The 20,000-nt window shown below is 50.4% G+C and overlaps 1 protein-coding gene across 6 annotated transcripts in view; it reads right to left on the bottom strand.

Annotated features, from left to right (window-relative positions):
- The window catches only part of LOC116360602 (ELKS/Rab6-interacting/CAST family member 1-like), a 475,628-nt gene that overhangs the window by 229,866 nt on the left and 225,762 nt on the right, over positions 1–20,000 (bottom strand). For all 6 annotated transcript variants that reach the window (XM_031815520.1, XM_031815522.1, XM_031815523.1 and 3 more), the window contains one exon: positions 14,847–14,978. In XM_031815520.1, the coding sequence (XP_031671380.1) occupies positions 14,847–14,978 (132 nt within the window). The remainder of the gene's footprint in view (positions 1–14,846; positions 14,979–20,000) is intronic.

Genomic DNA, 20,000 nt, shown 5'->3' with positions numbered 1-20,000 from the left:
GAGAGAAGGAGGAGGAACACCAGACAGAGAGAGGATGGAGAGAGGATGGAGAGAGGATGGAGAGAGGATGGAGAGGAGGAGGAAGAACACCAGACAGAGAGAGGATGGAGAGAGGATGGAGAGAGGATGGAGAGAGGATGGAGAGGAGGAGGAAGAACACCAGACAGAGAGAGGATGGAGAGAGGATGGAGAGAGGATGGAGAGAGGATGGAGAGGAGGAGGAAGAACACCAGACAGAGAGAGGATGGAGAGAGGATGGAGAGAGGATGGAGAGGAGGAGGAAGAACACCAGACAGAGAGAGGATGGAGAGAGGATGGAGAGAGGATGGAGAGAGGATGGAGAGGAGGAGGAGGAACACCAGACAGAGAGAGGATGGAGAGAAGGAGGAGGAACACCAGACAGAGAGAGGATGGAGAGAAGGAGGAGGTACACCAGACAGAGAGAGGATGGAGAGGAGGAGGAGGAACACCAGACAGAGAGAGGATGGAGAGAGGATGGAGAGAAGGAGGAGGAACACCAGACAGAGAGAGGATGGAGAGAAGGAGGAGGAACACCAGACAGAGAGAGGATGGAGAGAGGATGGAGGAACACCAGACAGAGAGAGGATGGAGAGAAGGAGGAGGTACACCAGACAGAGAGAGGATGGAGAGAAGGAGGAGGAACACCAGACAGAGAGAGGATGGAGAGAAGGAGGAGGAACACCAGACAGAGAGAGGATGGAGAGAAGGAGGAGGAACACCAGACAGAGAGAGGATGGAGAGAAGGAGGAGGAACACCAGACAGAGAGAGGATGGAGAGAGGATGGAGGAACACCAGACAGAGAGAGGATGGAGAGAAGGAGGAGGAACACCAGACAGAGAGAGGATGGAGAGAGGATGGAGAGGAGGAGGAGGAACACCAGACAGAGAGAGGATGGAGAGAAGGAGGAGGTACACCAGACAGAGAGAGGATGGAGAGAAGGAGGAGGAACACCAGACAGAGAGAGGATGGAGAGAAGGAGGAGGAACACCAGACAGAGAGAGGATGGAGAGAGGATGGAGGAACACCAGACAGAGAGAGGATGGAGAGAGGATGGAGGAACACCAGACAGAGAGAGGATGGAGAGAGGATGGAGAGGAGGAGGAGGAACACCAGACAGAGAGAGGATGGAGAGAGGATGGAGAGGAGGAGGAGGAACACCAGACAGAGAGAGGATGGAGAGAAGGAGGAGGAACACCAGACAGAGAGGGGATGGAGAGAAGGAGGAGGAACACCAGACAGAGAGAGGATGGAGAGACGATGGAGGAACACCAGAAAGAGAGAGGATGGAGAGAGGATGGAGGAACACCAGACAGAGATAGGATGGAGAGAGGATGAGGAACACCAGACAGAGAGAGGATGGAGAGAGGATGGAGGGAGGATGGAGAGAGGATGGAGAGAGGATGGAGAGGAGGAGGAAGAACACCAGACAGAGAGAGGATGGAGAGAGGATGGAGAGAGGATGGAGAGGAGGAGGAAGAACACCAGACAGAGAGAGGATGGAGAGAGGATGGAGAGAGGATGGAGAGAGGATGGAGAGGAGGAGGAGGAACACCAGACAGAGAGAGGATGGAGAGAAGGAGGAGGAACACCAGACAGAGAGAGGATGGAGAGAAGGAGGAGGTACACCAGACAGAGAGAGGATGGAGAGGAGGAGGAGGAACACCAGACAGAGAGAGGATGGAGAGAGGATGGAGAGGAGGAGGAGGAACACCAGACAGAGAGAGGATGGAGAGAGGATGGAGAGAGGATGGAGAGAAGGAGGAGGAACACCAGACAGAGAGAGGATGGAGAGAGGATGGAGGAACACCAGACAGAGAGAGGATGGAGAGAAGGAGGAGGTACACCAGACAGAGAGAGGATGGAGAGAAGGAGGAGGAACACCAGACAGAGAGAGGATGGAGAGAAGGAGGAGGAACACCAGACAGAGAGAGGATGGAGAGAAGGAGGAGGAACACCAGACAGAGAGAGGATGGAGAGAAGGAGGAGGAACACCAGACAGAGAGAGGATGGAGAGAGGATGGAGGAACACCAGACAGAGAGAGGATGGAGAGAAGGAGGAGGAACACCAGACAGAGAGAGGATGGAGAGAGGATGGAGAGGAGGAGGAGGAACACCAGACAGAGAGAGGATGGAGAGAAGGAGGAGGTACACCAGACAGAGAGAGGATGGAGAGAAGGAGGAGGAACACCAGACAGAGAGAGGATGGAGAGAAGGAGGAGGAACACCAGACAGAGAGAGGATGGAGAGAAGGATGGAGGAACACCAGACAGAGAGAGGATGGAGAGAAGGAGGAGGAACACCAGACAGAGATAGGATGGAGAGAGGATGAGGAACACCAGACAGAGAGAGGATGGAGAGAGGATGGAGGGAGGATGGAGAGAGGATGGAGAGAGGATGGAGAGGAGGAGGAAGAACACCAGACAGAGAGAGGATGGAGAGAGGATGGAGAGAGGATGGAGAGAGGATGGAGAGGAGGAGGAAGAACACCAGACAGAGAGAGGATGGAGAGAGGATGGAGAGAGGATGGAGAGAGGATGGAGAGAGGATGGAGAGGAGGAGGAGGAACACCAGACAGAGAGAGGATGGAGAGAAGGAGGAGGAACACCAGACAGAGAGAGGATGGAGAGAAGGAGGAGGTACACCAGACAGAGAGAGGATGGAGAGGAGGAGGAGGAACACCAGACAGAGAGAGGATGGAGAGAGGATGGAGAGAGGATGGAGAGGAGGAGGAGGAACACCAGACAGAGAGAGGATGGAGAGAGGATGGAGAGAGGATGGAGAGAGGATGGAGAGGAGGAGGAGGAACACCAGACAGAGAGAGGATGGAGAGAAGGAGGAGGTACACCAGACAGAGAGAGGATGGAGAGAAGGAGGAGGAACACCAGACAGAGAGAGGATGGAGAGAGGATGGAGAGAGGATGGAGAGAGGATGGAGAGGAGGAGGAAGAACACCAGACAGAGAGAGGATGGAGAGAGGATGGAGAGAGGATGGAGAGAGGATGGAGAGGAGGAGGAGGAACACCAGACAGAGAGAGGATGGAGAGAAGGAGGAGGTACACCAGACAGAGAGAGGATGGAGAGAAGGAGGAGGAACACCAGACAGAGAGAGGATGGAGAGAAGGAGGAGGAACACCAGACAGAGAGAGGATGGAGAGAGGATGGAGGAACACCAGACAGAGAGAGGATGGAGAGAGGATGGAGGAACACCAGACAGAGAGAGGATGGAGAGAGGATGGAGAGGAGGAGGAGGAACACCAGACAGAGAGAGGATGGAGAGAGGATGGAGAGGAGGAGGAGGAACACCAGACAGAGAGAGGATGGAGAGAAGGAGGAGGAACACCAGACAGAGAGGGGATGGAGAGAAGGAGGAGGAACACCAGACAGAGAGAGGATGGAGAGACGATGGAGGAACACCAGAAAGAGAGAGGATGGAGAGAGGATGGAGGAACACCAGACAGAGAGAGGATGGAGAGAAGGAGGAGGAACACCAGACAGAGATAGGATGGAGAGAGGATGAGGAACACCAGACAGAGAGAGGATGGAGAGAGGATGGAGGGAGGATGGAGAGAGGATGGAGAGAGGATGGAGAGGAGGAGGAAGAACACCAGACAGAGAGAGGATGGAGAGAGGATGGAGAGAGGATGGAGAGGAGGAGGAAGAACACCAGACAGAGAGAGGATGGAGAGAGGATGGAGAGAGGATGGAGAGGAGGAGGAGGAACACCAGACAGAGAGAGGATGGAGAGAAGGAGGAGGAACACCAGACAGAGAGAGGATGGAGAGAAGGAGGAGGTACACCAGACAGAGAGAGGATGGAGAGGAGGAGGAGGAACACCAGACAGAGAGAGGATGGAGAGAGGATGGAGAGAGGATGGAGAGGAGGAGGAGGAACACCAGACAGAGAGAGGATGGAGAGAGGATGGAGAGAGGATGGAGAGAAGGAGGAGGAACACCAGACAGAGAGAGGATGGAGAGAGGATGGAGGAACACCAGACAGAGAGAGGATGGAGAGAAGGAGGAGGTACACCAGACAGAGAGAGGATGGAGAGAAGGAGGAGGAACACCAGACAGAGAGAGGATGGAGAGAAGGAGGAGGAACACCAGACAGAGAGAGGATGGAGAGAAGGAGGAGGAACACCAGACAGAGAGAGGATGGAGAGAAGGAGGAGGAACACCAGACAGAGAGAGGATGGAGAGAGGATGGAGGAACACCAGACAGAGAGAGGATGGAGAGAAGGAGGAGGAACACCAGACAGAGAGAGGATGGAGAGAGGATGGAGAGGAGGAGGAGGAACACCAGACAGAGAGAGGATGGAGAGAAGGAGGAGGTACACCAGACAGAGAGAGGATGGAGAGAAGGAGGAGGAACACCAGACAGAGAGAGGATGGAGAGAAGGAGGAGGAACACCAGACAGAGAGAGGATGGAGAGAGGATGGAGGAGGTACACCAGACAGAGAGAGGATGGAGAGAGGATGGAGGAACACCAGACAGAGAGAGGATGGAGAGAGGATGGAGAGGAGGAGGAGGAACACCAGACAGAGAGAGGATGGAGAGAGGATGGAGAGGAGGAGGAGGAACACCAGACAGAGAGAGGATGGAGAGAAGGAGGAGGAACACCAGACAGAGAGGGGATGGAGAGAAGGAGGAGGAACACCAGACAGAGAGAGGATGGAGAGACGATGGAGGAACACCAGAAAGAGAGAGGATGGAGAGAGGATGGAGGAACACCAGACAGAGAGAGGATGGAGAGAAGGAGGAGGAACACCAGACAGAGATAGGATGGAGAGAGGATGAGGAACACCAGACAGAGAGAGGATGGAGAGAGGATGGAGGGAGGATGGAGAGAGGATGGAGAGAGGATGGAGAGGAGGAGGAAGAACACCAGACAGAGAGAGGATGGAGAGAGGATGGAGGAACACCAGACAGAGAGAGGATGGAGAGAGGATGGAGAGAAGGAGGAGGAACACCAGACAGAGAGAGGATGGAGAGAGGATGGAGGAACACCAGACAGAGAGAGGATGGAGATGAGGAGGAGGAACACCAGACAGAGAGAGGATGGAGAGAAGGAGGAGGAACACCAGACAGAGAGAGGATGGAGAGAAGGAGGAAAATAAGAGAGAAACAAACAGAGCAGGATGAGTGTGTGAAGGTCTGACAGGGGGCGTGACCTTAATGAACCCAGGGTAATGCTCACTATGAGTATGTATGGACAACAGGCCTATAGGGATCACTTTTAGAACTATGTAAAAGTGATTTAAAAGTGTATTTCCAGGTAAATGCCCCAAAAATGTCATTTTGGCTCGGCTAGCTTGGCTGGCTCCTTCTGGGTTTAATAGTTAAATAGTTGTTAGTCTCTCTTTCCTGTCCTGGCTGTGGGGTTTATTCCCCTGGTGTTCCTGTGGCCGGGGCTCGGTTATCATTGGACCTGAATATAGAGCAGGTGGCATAACTAACTAGCTATGTCCTTGCCTTCCTGCATGTGTTTGTGTGTTAGAGAAAGAGGCTGAGCACTACCAGTCCCCATCCAGTCTGCTCCCTGTACCCAGCCTTCCTCTCCCACAGCCTGGCTCTATAAGCCTGGAAGTCCCCTCACACACACACACACACACACACACACACACGAACACTAGCTCTATGAGTCTGGAAGTCCCTGGAAGTGGAAGGCCCCTACTAGAGCCCAGATATAATGAACCTCAAGGGGAAAGTAAAGGTCCATCCTGCCTAAAGCCTGGTGGTGCCTAGCCTGGACCAGACCAGACCAGGACGGTGTCCCAAATAGAACCCTACCACCTATATAGTGCACTACTTTTGACCAGGGCCCATCAGGTCATAGCCCAGGTGAACGAGAGGGAACCAGACCGTGACACGTCAGGCAGTGACTCAGGCAGTGACTGGGGTGGGGAGGAATGGATGTGGAGGAGACAGCATTGTAGGGTTGGGTCCAGAGCCCAGGTTCACTAATTGGGGAATGTCTCATGTATGAAAAGCTCTTTATTATAATGAAGTTATTTTAAAACAAACTATTAGGAGACAGACTCTACAGCTGGGAGTTTTATTGTGATTAAGAGTGACAGGGAGGAGAAGCAGGCCTCCACAGTGGACAGAAAGTGACCTCATTGATCCCCTCAACGTCTGTCCAGCGTCCATATTCTGGGCAGTGAGAGTCCCTGTTTCCACCTCCGATGAGTCATGCAGGGTTATTCCAGCCTGACGGTCTCTCTCCAGTTGGTATAAAGGGGTTGCAAAGGGTCGGAAACCCTCCGCTAAATTTCCTAGAATTTTTTCCGGAAATTTTCAATGGGAAGTTAAGCCTGGGAATTTTGGGGGAATTTGTTAACTAGTAAATAGTAGCCTACTGCAAAGTGTGTTTAAATCATTTCTAACTTAACCATTTCTGCTAGTTAGTTTTTGCTACCATGTGTGTTTTAGCTTGCCTGAGCCTGCTGACTGAGGAGTGTTAATTCACCTGTTTCCATACATGTTTCATTTTAAAACATTTATCTGACAAAGGAGTTGTTTAATCTAACTGCTTAACTATTTATCTGTACATGGAATTGTATTTGGGATTTTTTCTCATGGTCTTCCTGGATAAATGTCATAGTTCCTCCCCTTCGCATCCTGGGATAATCCACCCTTCTCATGGTCCTCCTGGAATCAGAAGGTTTTTGACTCAATGGAGGAACGTAGTCAGAGAAATGCTGATGAATGTCTTGCTCGAACTGTGTATGCAACTGGTTCACCTCTGATGCTCACAGACGATGTGTATTGGAAGAGATTTCTGAATGTTCTTCGCCCAGCATACACCCCTCCAACCAGACATGCTTTATCTACTCATTTGCTGGATGCAGAGTTGAACAGAGTTCAAATGAAGGTCAAGCAAATCGTAGAGAAAGCAGACTGGATTGCAATCATCTCTGATGGGTGGTTGAATGTTCGTGGGCAAAGAATAATTAACTACATCATTTCCACCCCTCAACCTATATTCTACAAGAGCACAGACCGGTCTCTACATTGCAGATGAGCTGAAGGCAGTCATCAATGACCTTGGACCACAGAAGGTATTTGCACTGGTGACAGACAATGCTGCGAATATGAAGGCTGCTTGGTCTAAAGTGGAGGAGTCCTACCCTCACATCACACCCATTGGCTGTGCTGCTCATGCATTGAATCTGCTCCTCAAGGACATCATGGCACTGAAAACAATGGATACACTCTACAAGAGAGCCAAGGAAATGGTTAGGTATGTGAAGGCTCATCAGCCATCTACCTCACCAAGTAAAGTGATTAGAATAAGAGAACAACATTGAAGCTTCCCAGCAACACCTGTTGGGGTGGTGCCGTCATCATGTTTGACAGTCTCCTGGAGGGGAAGGAGTCTCTCCAAGAAATGGTCATATCACAGTCTGCGATATGGACAGTCCCATCAAGAGGATCCTCATGGATGATGTATTTTGGGAGAGAGTGGTAATCAGCCTTAAACTCCTGAAACCTATAGCAGTAGCCATTGCACGGATTGAGGGAGACAATGCCATCCTGTCTGATGTTCAGACTCTGCTTGCAGATGTAAGAGAATAAATCCATACTGCCCTGCCCACTTCACTGTTGCTCCAAGCAGAGGAAACTGCAGTTCTGAAATACATCGTAAAGCGTGAGGACTTCTGCCTGAAGCCCAAACACCCCGCAGCGTACATGTTGGACCCCAAGTCTGCTGGTAAGAGCATCCTGTCTGGTGCAGAGATCAACAAGGCCTATGGTGTCATCACTACCGTGTCTCGCCACCTTGGCTTGGATGAGGGCAAGGTTCTTGGCAGTCTGTTGAAGTCAACTTCCAAGCAAGGGCTTTGGGATGGAGATGCAATATGGTAGTCGTGACAACATATCTCATCAGCCACCTGGTGGAAAGGACTTTGAATCTGAGCCTCTTAGGATTTAATCATTTGATTTATGTCTACGTATGATAAGGTGAAAGGTTTATGTTTCTGTCTCCATATGATATGGTAAATATATCCAGTACAAAAAACATCTACATTTAAATTGTATTAATATTCATTTGCATATATTGCCATTAATTCCCATATATTCATGTTAATTCCCACGGAAAGTTTCCACCTCTGAATATTCCCCAAAATGTGAAGCCCTCATAAAGACACACACTGTGGTATGTTAATCCCTATTGACACATCACAATGACAGACCATCCCTCACCATACACAAACAGACACACAGCAATGTGTGTGTGTGTGTGTGTGTTTGTGTGTGTATGTGTGTGTGTTTGTGTGTGTATGTGTGTGTGTGTGTGTGTATGTGAATGTGTATGTGTATGTGTGTGTGTGTGTGTGTATGTGTATGTGTGTGTGTGAATGTGTGTATGTGTATGTGTATGTGTGTGTGTGTGTGTGTGTGTGTGTGTGTGTGTGTGTGTGTGTGTGTGTGTGTGTGTGTGTGTGTGATGTAAACTGAAGTGAAAGGAACCTGTTTCTTCATAGAGAGATGGAGTTATTTATTTGCCAAATGAAGACTGGACACAAACACACACACACCCGTACCACGTAAACAGGCCCCATTGACATGGTATTCAGGGGGTTGGCACGGTATTCAGGGGGTTGGCAATGGTATTCAGGGGATTGGCATGCATGGCGATGCATTGCTATAAGACAGGGGAGGCGTTCTCTGAGTTGCTACTTCAGGAGTGTGTATAACGGAGGGTTTTGACGGGAGATCTTTGCCGAGGGGCATTGATGTGGGTCTAAATCAGGCCATTAACTGTGGGCTCAAGAGATGCCAGCCAGTGCATTAGTGGGGTACAAGTTAACATAAACACTGGGGACTTCTGGCCAGGAGACACGGAAGTGATGGAAGGATGGGGGGAGACACAGAGGAGGACTGAGGTGGGGGTTGGCTTCTGTGTGGAACAGAGAGGACTTGTAGAGATGAAGGGGCGGCAGGTAGCCTAGTGGTTAGAGGCAGGTAGCCTAGTGGTTAGAGGGGCAGCAGGTAGCCTAGTGGTTAGAGGGGCGGCAGGTAGCCTAGTGGTTAGAGCGTTGGACCAGTAACTGAAAGGTTGGTCGTTCTGCCCCTGAACAAGGCAGTTAACCCACTGTTCCTAGACCAGTTAACCCACTGTTCCTAGACCAGTTAACCCACTGTTCCTAGACCAGTTAACCCACTGTTCCTAGACCAGTTAACCCACTGTTCCTAGACCAGTTAACCCACTGTTCCTAGACCAGTTAACCCACTGTTCCTAGACCAGTTAACCCACTGTTCCTAGACCAGTTAACCCACTGTTCCTAGGCCGCCATTGTAAGTAAGAATTTGTTCTTAACTGACTTGTCTAGTTAAATAAAGGTTAAATAAAAGTTAAATAAAGGTTAGATAAAATAATAAAATTAAATGAAACTTGAGTAAAGGGTCTAACATGTTGTTAGACTTGACATTCCACCACTGACATACAGATGATTGTGAAGCTCCTTCTGTTACATTTAGTGTGTTTGTATTGTATTTATTATGGATCCTCATTAGTTCCTGTCAAGGCAGCAGCTACTCTTCCTGGGGTTTATAATGGATCCTCATTAGTTCCTGTCAAGGCAGCAGCTACTCTTCCTGGGGTTTATAATGGATCCTCATTAGTTCCTGTCAAGGCAGCAGCTACTCTTCCTGGGGTTTATTATGGATCCTCATTAGTTCCTGTCAAGGCAGCAGCTACTCTTCCTGGGTTTATAATGGATCCACATTAGTTCCTGTCAAGGCAGCAGCTACTCTTCCTGGGGTTTATTATGGATCCTCATTAGTTCCTGTCAAGGCAGCAGCTACTCTTCCTGGGGTTTATTATGGATCCTCATTAGTTCCTGTCAAGGCAGCAGCTACTCTTCCTGGGTTTATTATGGATCCACATTAGTTCCTGTCAAGGCAGCAGCTACTCTTCCTGGGTTTATTATGGATCCACATTAGTTCCTGTCAAGGCAGCAGCTACTCTTCCTGGGTTTATTATGGATCCACATTAGTTCCTGTCAAGGCAGCAGCTACTCTTCCTGGGTTTATTATGGATCCACATGAGTTCCTGTCAAGGCAGCAGCTACTCTTCCTGGGGTTTATTATGGATCCCCATTAGTTCCTGTCAAGGCAGCAGCTACTCTTCCTGGGGTTTATAATGGATCCCCATTAGTTCCTGTCAAGGCAGCAGCTACTCTTCCTGGGGTTTATTATGGATCCCCATTAGTTCCTGTCAAGGCAGCAGCTACTCTTCCTGGGGTTTATAATGGATCCACATTAGTTCCTGTCAAGACAGCAGCTACTCTTCCTGGGGTTTATTATGGATCCACATTAGTTCCTGTCAAGGCAGCAGCTACTCTTCCTGGGGTTTATTATGGATCCACATTAGTTCCTGTCAAGGCAGCAGCTACTCTTCCTGGGGTTTATTATGGATCCCCGTTAGTTCCTGTCAAGGCAGCAGCTACTCTTCCTGGGGTTTATTATGGATCCCCTTTAGTTCCTGTCAAGGCAGCAGCTACTCTTCCTGGGGTTTATTATGGATCCACATTAGTTCCTGTCAAGGCAGCAGCTACTCTTCCTGGGGTTTATTATGGATCCACATTAGTTCCTGTCAAGGCAGCAGCTACTCTTCCTGGGGTTTATAATGGATCCACATTAGTTCCTGTCAAGGCAGCAGCTACTCTTCCTGGGGTTTATTATGGATCCCCATTAGTTCCTGTCAAGGCAGCAGCTACTCTTCCTGGGGTTTATTTTGGATCCCCATTAGTTCCTGTCAAGGCAGCAGCTACTCTTCCTGGGGTTTATTATGGATCCACATTAGTTCCTGTCAAGGCAGCAGCTACTCTTCCTGGGTTTATTATGGATCCACATTAGTTCCTGTCAAGGCAGCAGCTACTCTTCCTGGGTTTATTATGGATCCACATTAGTTCCTGTCAAGGCAGCAGCTACTCTTCCTGGGTTTATTATGGATCCACATTAGTTCCTGTCAAGGCAGCAGCTACTCTTCCTGGGGTTTATTATGGATCCCCATTAGTTCCTGTCAAGGCAGCAGCTACTCTTCCTGGGGTTTATTATGGATCCTCATTAGTTCCTGTCAAGGCAGCAGCTACTCTTCCTTGGGTTTATTTTGGATCCACATTAGTTCCTGTCAAGGCAGCAGCTACTCTTCCTGGGTTTATTATGGATCCACATTAGTTCCTGTCAAGGCAGCAGCTACTCTTCCTGGGTTTATTATGGATCCACATTAGTTCCTGTCAAGGCAGCAGCTACTCTTCCTGGGTTTATTATGGATCCACATTAGTTCCTGTCAAGGCAGCAGCTACTCTTCCTGGGGTTTATTATGGATCCCCATTAGTTCCTGTCAAGGCAGCAGCTACTCTTCCTGGGGTTTATTATGGATCCTCATTAGTTCCTGTCAAGGCAGCAGCTACTCTTCCTTGGGTTTATTTTGGATCCCCATTAGTTCCTGTCAAGGCAGCAGGTACTCTTCCTGGGGTTTATTATGGATCCCCATTAGTTCCTGTCAAGGCAGCAGCTACTCTTCCTGGGTTTATTATGGATCCACATTAGTTCCTGTCAAGGCAGCAGCTACTCTTCCTGGGTTTATTATGGATCCACATTAGTTCCTGTCAAGGCAGCAGCTACTCTTCCTGGGGTTTATTATGGATCCCCATTAGTTCCTGTCAAGGCAGCAGCTACTCTTCCTGGGGTTTATAATGGATCCCCATTAGTTCCTGTCAAGGCAGCAGCTACTCTTCCTGGGGTTTATTATGGATCCCCATTAGTTCCTGTCAAGGCAGCAGCTACTCTTCCTGGGGCTTATAATGGATCCACATTAGTTCCTGTCAAGACAGCAACTACTCTTCCTGGGGTTTATTATGGATCCACATTAGTTCCTGTCAAGGCAGCAGCTACTCTTCCTGGGGTTTATTATGGATCCACATTAGTTCCTGTCAAGGCAGCAGCTACTCTTCCTGGGGTTTATTATGGATCCCCGTTAGTTCCTGTCAAGGCAGCAGCTACTCTTCCTGGGGTTTATTATGGATCCCCATTAGTTCCTGTCAAGGCAGCAGCTACTCTTCCTGGGGTTTATTATGGATCCACATTAGTTCCTGTCAAGGCAGCAGCTACTCTTCCTGGGGTTTATTATGGATCCACATTAGTTCCTGTCAAGGCAGCAGCTACTCTTCCTGGGGTTTATAATGGATCCACATTAGTTCCTGTCAAGGCAGCAGCTACTCTTCCTGGGGTTTATTATGGATCCCCATTAGTTCCTGTCAAGGCAGCAGCTACTCTTCCTGGGGTTTATTATGGATCCACATTAGTTCCTGCCAAGACAGCAGTTACTCTTCCTGGGGTTTATTATGGATCCCCATTAGTTCCTGTCAATGCAGCAGCTACTCTTCCTGGGGTATATTATGTATCCACATTAGTTCCTGTCAAGGCAGCAGCTACTCTACCTGGGGTATATTATGGATCCACATTATTTCCTGTCAAGGCAGCAGCTACTCTTCCTGGGGTTTATTATGGATCCACATTAGTTCCTGCCAAGGCAGCAGCTACTCTTCCTGGGGTTTATTATGGATCCACATTAGTTCCTGTCAAGGCAGCAGCTACTCTTCCTGGGGCTTATAATGGATCCACATTAGTTCCTGTCAAGACAGCAACTACTCTTCCTGGGGTTTATTATGGATCCACATTAGTTCCTGTCAAGGCAGCAGCTACTCTTCCTGGGGTTTATTATGGATCCACATTAGTTCCTGTCAAGGCAGCAGCTACTCTTCCTGGGGTTTATTATGGATCCCCGTTAGTTCCTGTCAAGGCAGCAGCTACTCTTCCTGGGGTTTATTATGGATCCCCATTAGTTCCTGTCAAGGCAGCAGCTACTCTTCCTGGGGTTTATTATGGATCCACATTAGTTCCTGTCAAGGCAGCAGCTACTCTTCCTGGGGTTTATTATGGATCCACATTAGTTCCTGTCAAGGCAGCAGCTACTCTTCCTGGGGTTTATAATGGATCCACATTAGTTCCTGTCAAGGCAGCAGCTACTCTTCCTGGGGTTTATTATGGATCCCCATTAGTTCCTGTCAAGGCAGCAGCTACTCTTCCTGGGGTTTATTATGGATCCACATTAGTTCCTGTCAAGGCAGCAGCTACTCTTCCTGGGGTATATTATGTATCCACATTAGTTCCTGCCAAGACAGCAGTTACTCTTCCTGGGGTTTATTATGGATCCCCATTAGTTCCTGTCAATGCAGCAGCTACTCTTCCTGGGGTATATTATGTATCCACATTAGTTCCTGTCAAGGCAGCAGCTACTCTACCTGGGGTATATTATGGATCCACATTATTTCCTGTCAAGGCAGCAGCTACTCTTCCTGGGGTTTATTATGGATCCACATTAGTTCCTGCCAAGGCAGCAGCTACTCTTCCTGGGGTTTATTATGGATCCACATTAGTTCCTGCCAAGGCAGCAGCTACTCTTCCTGGGGTTTATTAAGCACCCTCATTAGTTCCTGTCAAGACAGCAGCTACTCTTCCTGGGGTTTATTAAGGACCCTCATTAGTTCCTGTCAAGACAGCAGCTACTCTTCCTGGGGTTTATTATGGATCCCCATTAGTTCCTGTCAAGACAGCAGCTACTCTTCCTGGGGTTTATTATGGATCCCCATTAGTTCCTGTCAAGGCAGCAGCTACTCTTCCTGGGGTTTATTATGTATCCCCATTAGTTCCTGTCAAGGCAGCAGCTACTCTTCCTGGGGTTTATTATGTATCCCCATTAGTTCCTGTCAAGGCAGCAGCTACTCTTCCTGGGGTTTATTATGGATCCCCATTAGTTCCTGTCAAGGCAGCAGCTACTCTTCCTGGGGTTTATTATGGATCCCCATTAGTTCCTGTCAAGGCAGCAGCTACTCTTCCTGGGGTTTATTATGGATCCCCATTAGCTCCTGTCAAGACAGCAGCTACTCTTCCTGGGGTTTATTATGTATCCCCATTAGTTCCTGTCAAGGCAGCAGCTACTCTTCCTGGGGTTTATTATGGATCCCCATTAGTTCCTGTCAAGGCAGCAGCTACTCTTCCTGGGGTTTATTATGGATCCCCATTAGTTCCTGTCAAGGCAGCAGCTACTCTTCCTGGGGTTTATTATGGATCCACATTAGTTCCTGTCAAGGCAGCAGCTACTCTTCCTGGGGTTTATTATGGATCCACATTAGTTCCTGTCAAGGCAGCAGCTACTCTTCCTGGGGTTTATTATGGATCCACATTAGTTCCTGTCAAGGCAGCAGCTACTCTTCCTGGGGTTTATTATGGATCCCCATTAGTTCCTGTCAAGGCAGCAGCTACTCTTCCTGGGGTTTATTATGGATCCTCATTAGTTCCTGTCAAGGCAGCAGCTACTCTTCCTTGGGTTTATTTTGGATCCCCATTAGTTCCTGTCAAGGCAGCAGCTACTCTTCCTTGGGTTTATTTTGGATCCCCATTAGTTCCTGTCAAGACAGCAGCTACTCTTCCTGGGGTCCAGCAATGATATATATTTTTTAAACATTACAATACATTCACAACAGATTTCACAACACACTAAGTGTGTGCCCTCAGGCCCCTACTCCACTACCACATATCTACAGTACTAAATCCATGGATGTTATCATGTGTCTGTGCTTATGTTGTTCATGGTGGTGTGTGTGTCTGTGTGTGTTCTCTGTGTGTGTGTGTGTGTTCTCTGTGTGTGTGTGTGTTCTGTGTGTGTGTGTGTGTGTGTTCTCTGTGTGTGTGTGTGTTCTGTGTGTGTGTGTGTGTGTGTGTGTGTGTGTGTGTGTGTGTGTGTACCACTCACCTGTTTCTCAGTGTGTGTGCGAGCAGCTTCCTCCTGAGCCAGAACCATCTCTCTCTCTGCTGTGATCTGGACACTCTCTCTCAGAGCCTCCTCCAGCTCCTCTATACGCTCCTCCTTCTGGCGCAGGGAGTCCTGGGGAACACACACACACACACACTGGATTAGGGAGAGGTAGAGGCCTTTATGGAAGGAAACACACACACACACTGGATTAGGGAGAGGTAGAGGCCTGTATGGAAGGAAACACACACACACATACAGCGAGAGAACACACACACACACACACACACAATGAATAGTTACCAGCCGGTATGGAATGAAAACACAGCCATATGGATGTATACCTTCATATGACCTTCAGCTAATCTAGTTGGTATAATCGCAATGCATTTTTCAAGAGGGACCAGGGAAGAGCTGTGCAATGAATCAATCTGGTGGAATGTATGACCATGGTGTTCCTTCAACCCCTGAGCACCAGGCTTACTAACTATAAACACATACCACCTCGTCAGTGACGTGGACACGCTGATAGGGAACTATGATGTGGCGGGACATTGAAAACACTGGACAGGACTGGAAGCCAGAGTGTCACGAAGTCAGTAAGGTCACCAGTGTGGTCGCGATGGCTTAGAGAAGCAGAACCCCCAATACATTTCTCCACACTGACTCACACACACACAGTCTATTCTCTATGGCTGATGATAGGTGAGTCAGACCAGTGGCCTTTCTCTCTGTCTGTTGGTTCTGTCTGTCGGTGTGTGTGTGTGTGTGTGTGTGTGTGTGTGTGTGTGTGTGTGTGTGTGTGTGTGTGTGTGTATGTGCGTGTGTGTGTCTGTCTGTGTGTGTGTCTGTCTGTCTGTCTGTCTGTCTGTCTGTCTGTCGGTTCTATCTGGTGTGTGTGTGTGTGTGTGTGTGTGTGTGTGTGTGTGTGTGTGTGTGTGTGTGTGTGTGTGTGTCTGTCTGTCGGTTCTATCTGGTGTGTGTGTGTGTGTGTGTGCGTGTGCGTGTGCGTGTGCGTGTGTGTGTGTGTGTGTGTGTGTGAGGGGTCAGAGCCTGGAGGCTTGGCGATGCCAGACACATCAGACCGTCATACAGGCTTAGTAACTACAGGGGAAATGAAGTGGGAATGTTGTACACTATGTAATATAATGTAATATAATACACAGGAGAAATCAAGCTTTCCCCTCTGTGTTCACTGGAGCCCCTAACAGAAGACCTCCCTCCTTCCCGACCGGCCCTTCCACCACACTGTGTACCTCTGGTGTTCACCCTCTCTCACTCTGTCTTCATTGATCGAGCAGGCCTGGTGGTATGTCTCTGTGTTGATGTTGCAGGCCTGGTGGTATGTCTCTGTGTTGATGGAGCAGGCCTGCTGGTATGTATCAGTCTGTGTTGATGGGGCAGGCCTGGTGGTATGTCTCTGTGTTGAAGGGGCAGGCCTGGTGGTATGTATCAGTCTGTGTTGATGGGGCAGGCCTGGTGGTATGTCTCTGTGTTGATGGGGCAGGCCTGGTGGTATGTCTCTGTGTTGATGGAGCAGGCCTGCTGGTATGTATCAGTCTGTGTTGATGGGTAGGCCTGGTGGTATGTCTCTGTGTTGATGGAGCAGGCCTGCTGGTATGTATCAGTCTGTGTTGATGGTGGCAGGCCTGGTGGTATGTATCAGTCTGTGTTGATGGGGTCAGGCCTGGTGGTATGTATCAGTCTGTGTTGATGGGGGCAGGCCTGGTGGTATGTATCAGTCTGTGTTGATGGGGCAGGCCTGGTGGTATGTCTCTGTGTTGATGGAGCAGGCCTGGTGGTATGTCTCTGTGTTGATGGAGCAGGCCTGGTGGTATGTATCAGTCTGTGTTGATGGAGCAGGCCTGGTGGTATGTACAGAGCTGCCACCAGGTGGAACAGTCAGCAGCAGTGTCCTCCAGGTCTGTGGATTTGATGTTGAACTTCTTCAGCCACGTTTTCAGCTGGTCCTTGTAGCGCTTCATCTGCCTCCCAGCAGACCGCCGACCAAGATGTATCTGGCCCCCCTACAGACCGCCAGCCAAGATGTATCTGGCCCCCCTACAGACCGCCAGCCAAGATGTATCTGGCCCCCCTACAGACCGCCGGCCAAGATGTATCTGGCCCCCCTACAGACCGCCGGCCAAGATGTATCTGGCCCCCCTACAGACCGCCAGCCAAGATGTATCTGGCCCCCCTACAGACCGCCAGCCAAGATGTATCTGGACCCCCCTACAGACCGCCGGCCAAGATGTATCTGGCCCCCCTACAGACCGCCGGCCAAGATGTATCTGGCCCCCCTACAGACCGCAGGCCAAGATGTATCTGGCCCCCCTACAGACCGCCAGCCAAGATGTATCTGGCCCCCCTACAGACCACCAGCCAAGATGTATCTGGCCCCCCTACAGACCACCAGCCAAGATGTATCTGGACCCCCTACAGACCGCCGACCAAGATGCATCTGGCCCCCCTACAGACCGCCGACCAAGATGTATCTGGACCCCCCTACAGACCGCCGACCAAGATGTATCTGGCCCCCCTACAGACCGCCGACCAAGATGTATCTGGCCCCCCTACAGACCGCCGACCAAGATGTATCTGGCCCCCCTACAGACCGCCGACCAAGATGTATCTGGACCCCCCTACAGACCGCCAGCCAAGATGTATCTGGCCCCCCTACAGACCGCCGACCAAGATGTATCTGGCCCCCCTACAGACCGCCGACCAAGATGTATCTGGCCCCCCTACAGACCGCCGGCCAAGATGTATCTGGACCCCCTACAGACCGCCAGCCAAGATGTATCTGGACCCCCTACAGACCGCCGACCAAGATGTATCTGGACCCCCTAAAGACCGCCAGCCAAGATGTATCTGTCCATACAGGATCTACCACAGCAAGCGCTCCTGAGACATTTTAATGACATGCCCAAGCCGGTGCAGTATGGCCTCCATACTCTTGTAGTTGGTGCTGGGTGACCATGGCCTCCATACTCTTACAGTTGGTGCTGGGTGACCATGGCCTCCATACTCTTGTAGTTGGTGCTGGGTGACCATGGCCTCCATACTCTTGTAGTTGGTGCTGGGTGACCATGGCCTCCATACTCTTGTAGTGGGTGCTGGGTGACCATGGCCTCCATACTCTTGTAGTTGGTGCTGGGTGACCATGGCCTCCATACTCTTGTAGTGGGTGCTGGGTGACCATGGCCTCCATACTCTTGTAGTGGGTGCTGGGTGACCATGGCCTCCATACTCTTGTAGTTGGTGCTGGGTGACCATGGCCTCCATACTCTTGTAGTGGGTGCTGGGTGACCATGGCCTCCATACTCTTGTAGTTGGTGCTGGGTGACCATGGCCTCCATACTCTTACAGTTGGTCTTAGCAAGTATTTCTGTATGGGGCACACAGTTGCACCAGGTGATTCCCAGGATGCACTGCAGCCATCGTATGTGGAATCGGTTGAAGCTGCTTGTTGTGGCGACTATAAGTGACCCAGAAATGTGGTGATGCAGAATGGCTTGTTAGATGGCGACTATAAGTGACCCAGAAATGTGGTGATGCAGAATGGCTTGATAGATGGCGACTATAAGTGACCCAGAAATGTGGTGATGCAGAATGGCTTGATAGATGGCGACTTTGGTGAGGAGGTGGCGATCCCAGTTTAGGAAGACCCTTCGTCTGAGTTTCCCCGAAGGCAGCTGATGCTTGATCCTGTTTTGAATTTCGAGGTCGATGCTGCAGTCCTCCGAGAGGATGCTGCCCAGGTATTTGAAGGACGGGACTATTGCCAGTGATTTGTGTTCAATGGTGAAGACAGACATGGTGGGTGGAGGGAGGGATGGGTCTCTATTGGCAAACCACCTCTGTCTTGGTGGTGTTGTTAGACAGTCCCATCCTGCTATAGACCCTCACGGCCCCTACAAGGACGGACTGAAGGTCTTCCGGAGTGTGGGACACACGAGCACAGTCATCAGCATACTGCAGCTCAAGAACCCGCTCCATCATAACCTTGGTGGAGCCTCCTGATGATGAATAGGTCCACCACAACCCCACTGCAGTCCTCAAGCTCCTTGTGGAGAAGCTGGGTGACACACAGGAGTAAGATGTTAAAGAGGACAGGTGCCAGCACACACCCCTGCCTCACACCGATGCTGACTCCAACGGGCATTGACTCCTGCCCTCCTTTGGCCACCTGAGCCACCATCCCATCATGGACCTGGCAAAGGACATTGACACATTTGTCTGGACAGCGACATTTGATTAGAATGTATCATAGTAGTTCCATGCTCACAGTGTCAAAGGCCTTGAAGAGGTCGTTGAAGGCCTTGGAGAGGTCGTCGAAGACCTTGGAGAGGTCGTCGAAGGCCTTGGGGAGGTCGTCGAAGGCCTTGGGGAGGTCGTCGAAGGCCTTGGGGAGGTCGTCGAAGGCCTTGGGGAGGTCGTCGAAGGCCTTGGAGAGGTCGTCAAAGGCCTTGGAGAGGTCGTCGAAGGCCTTAGAAAGGTTGTTGAAGGCCTTGGAGAGGTCGTAGAAGGCCTTGGAGAGGTCGTAGAAGGCCTTGGAGGGGTCGTAGAAGGCCTTGGAGAGGCCGTCGAAGGTCTTGGAGAGGCCGTCGAAGGTCTTGGAGAGGTCTTCAAAGGCCTTGGGGAGGTCGTCGACGGCCTTGGGGAGGTCGTCGAAGGCCTTAAAAAAGGTTGTCGAAGGCCTTAGAAAGGTTGTTGAAGGCCTTGGAGAGGTCGTAGAAGGCCTTGGAGAGGTCGTAGAAGGCCTTGGAGGGGTCGTAGAAGGCCTTGGAGAGGCCGTCGAAGGTCTTGGAGAGGTCTTCAAAGGCCTTGGGGAGGTCGTCGACGGCCTTGGGGAGGTCGTCGAAGGCCTTAAAAAAGGTTGTCGAAGGCCTTAGAAAGGTCGTCGAAGGCCTTTGAGAGGTCGTCGAAGGCCTTGGAGAGGTCGTCGAAGGCCTTGGAGAGGTCGTCAAAGGCCTTGGAGAGGTCGTCAAAGGCCTTGGAGAGGTCGTCGAAGGCCTTGGAGAGGTCGTCAAAGGCCTTGGAGAGGTCGTCGAAGGCCTTGGAGAGGTCGTCGAAGGCCTTAGAAAGGTCGTCGAAGGCCTTGGAGAGGTCGTCGAAGGCCTTGGAGAGGTCGTCGAAGGCCTTGGGGAGGTC

Source organism: Oncorhynchus kisutch, unplaced genomic scaffold, assembly GCF_002021735.2.
Source record: "Oncorhynchus kisutch isolate 150728-3 unplaced genomic scaffold, Okis_V2 Okis09a-Okis19a_hom, whole genome shotgun sequence".
Classification (NCBI taxonomy): Eukaryota; Metazoa; Chordata; class Actinopteri; order Salmoniformes; family Salmonidae; genus Oncorhynchus; species Oncorhynchus kisutch.
Note: the sequence above shows the minus strand (reverse complement) of the source record. Positions and strands in the feature narration are given on the sequence as shown.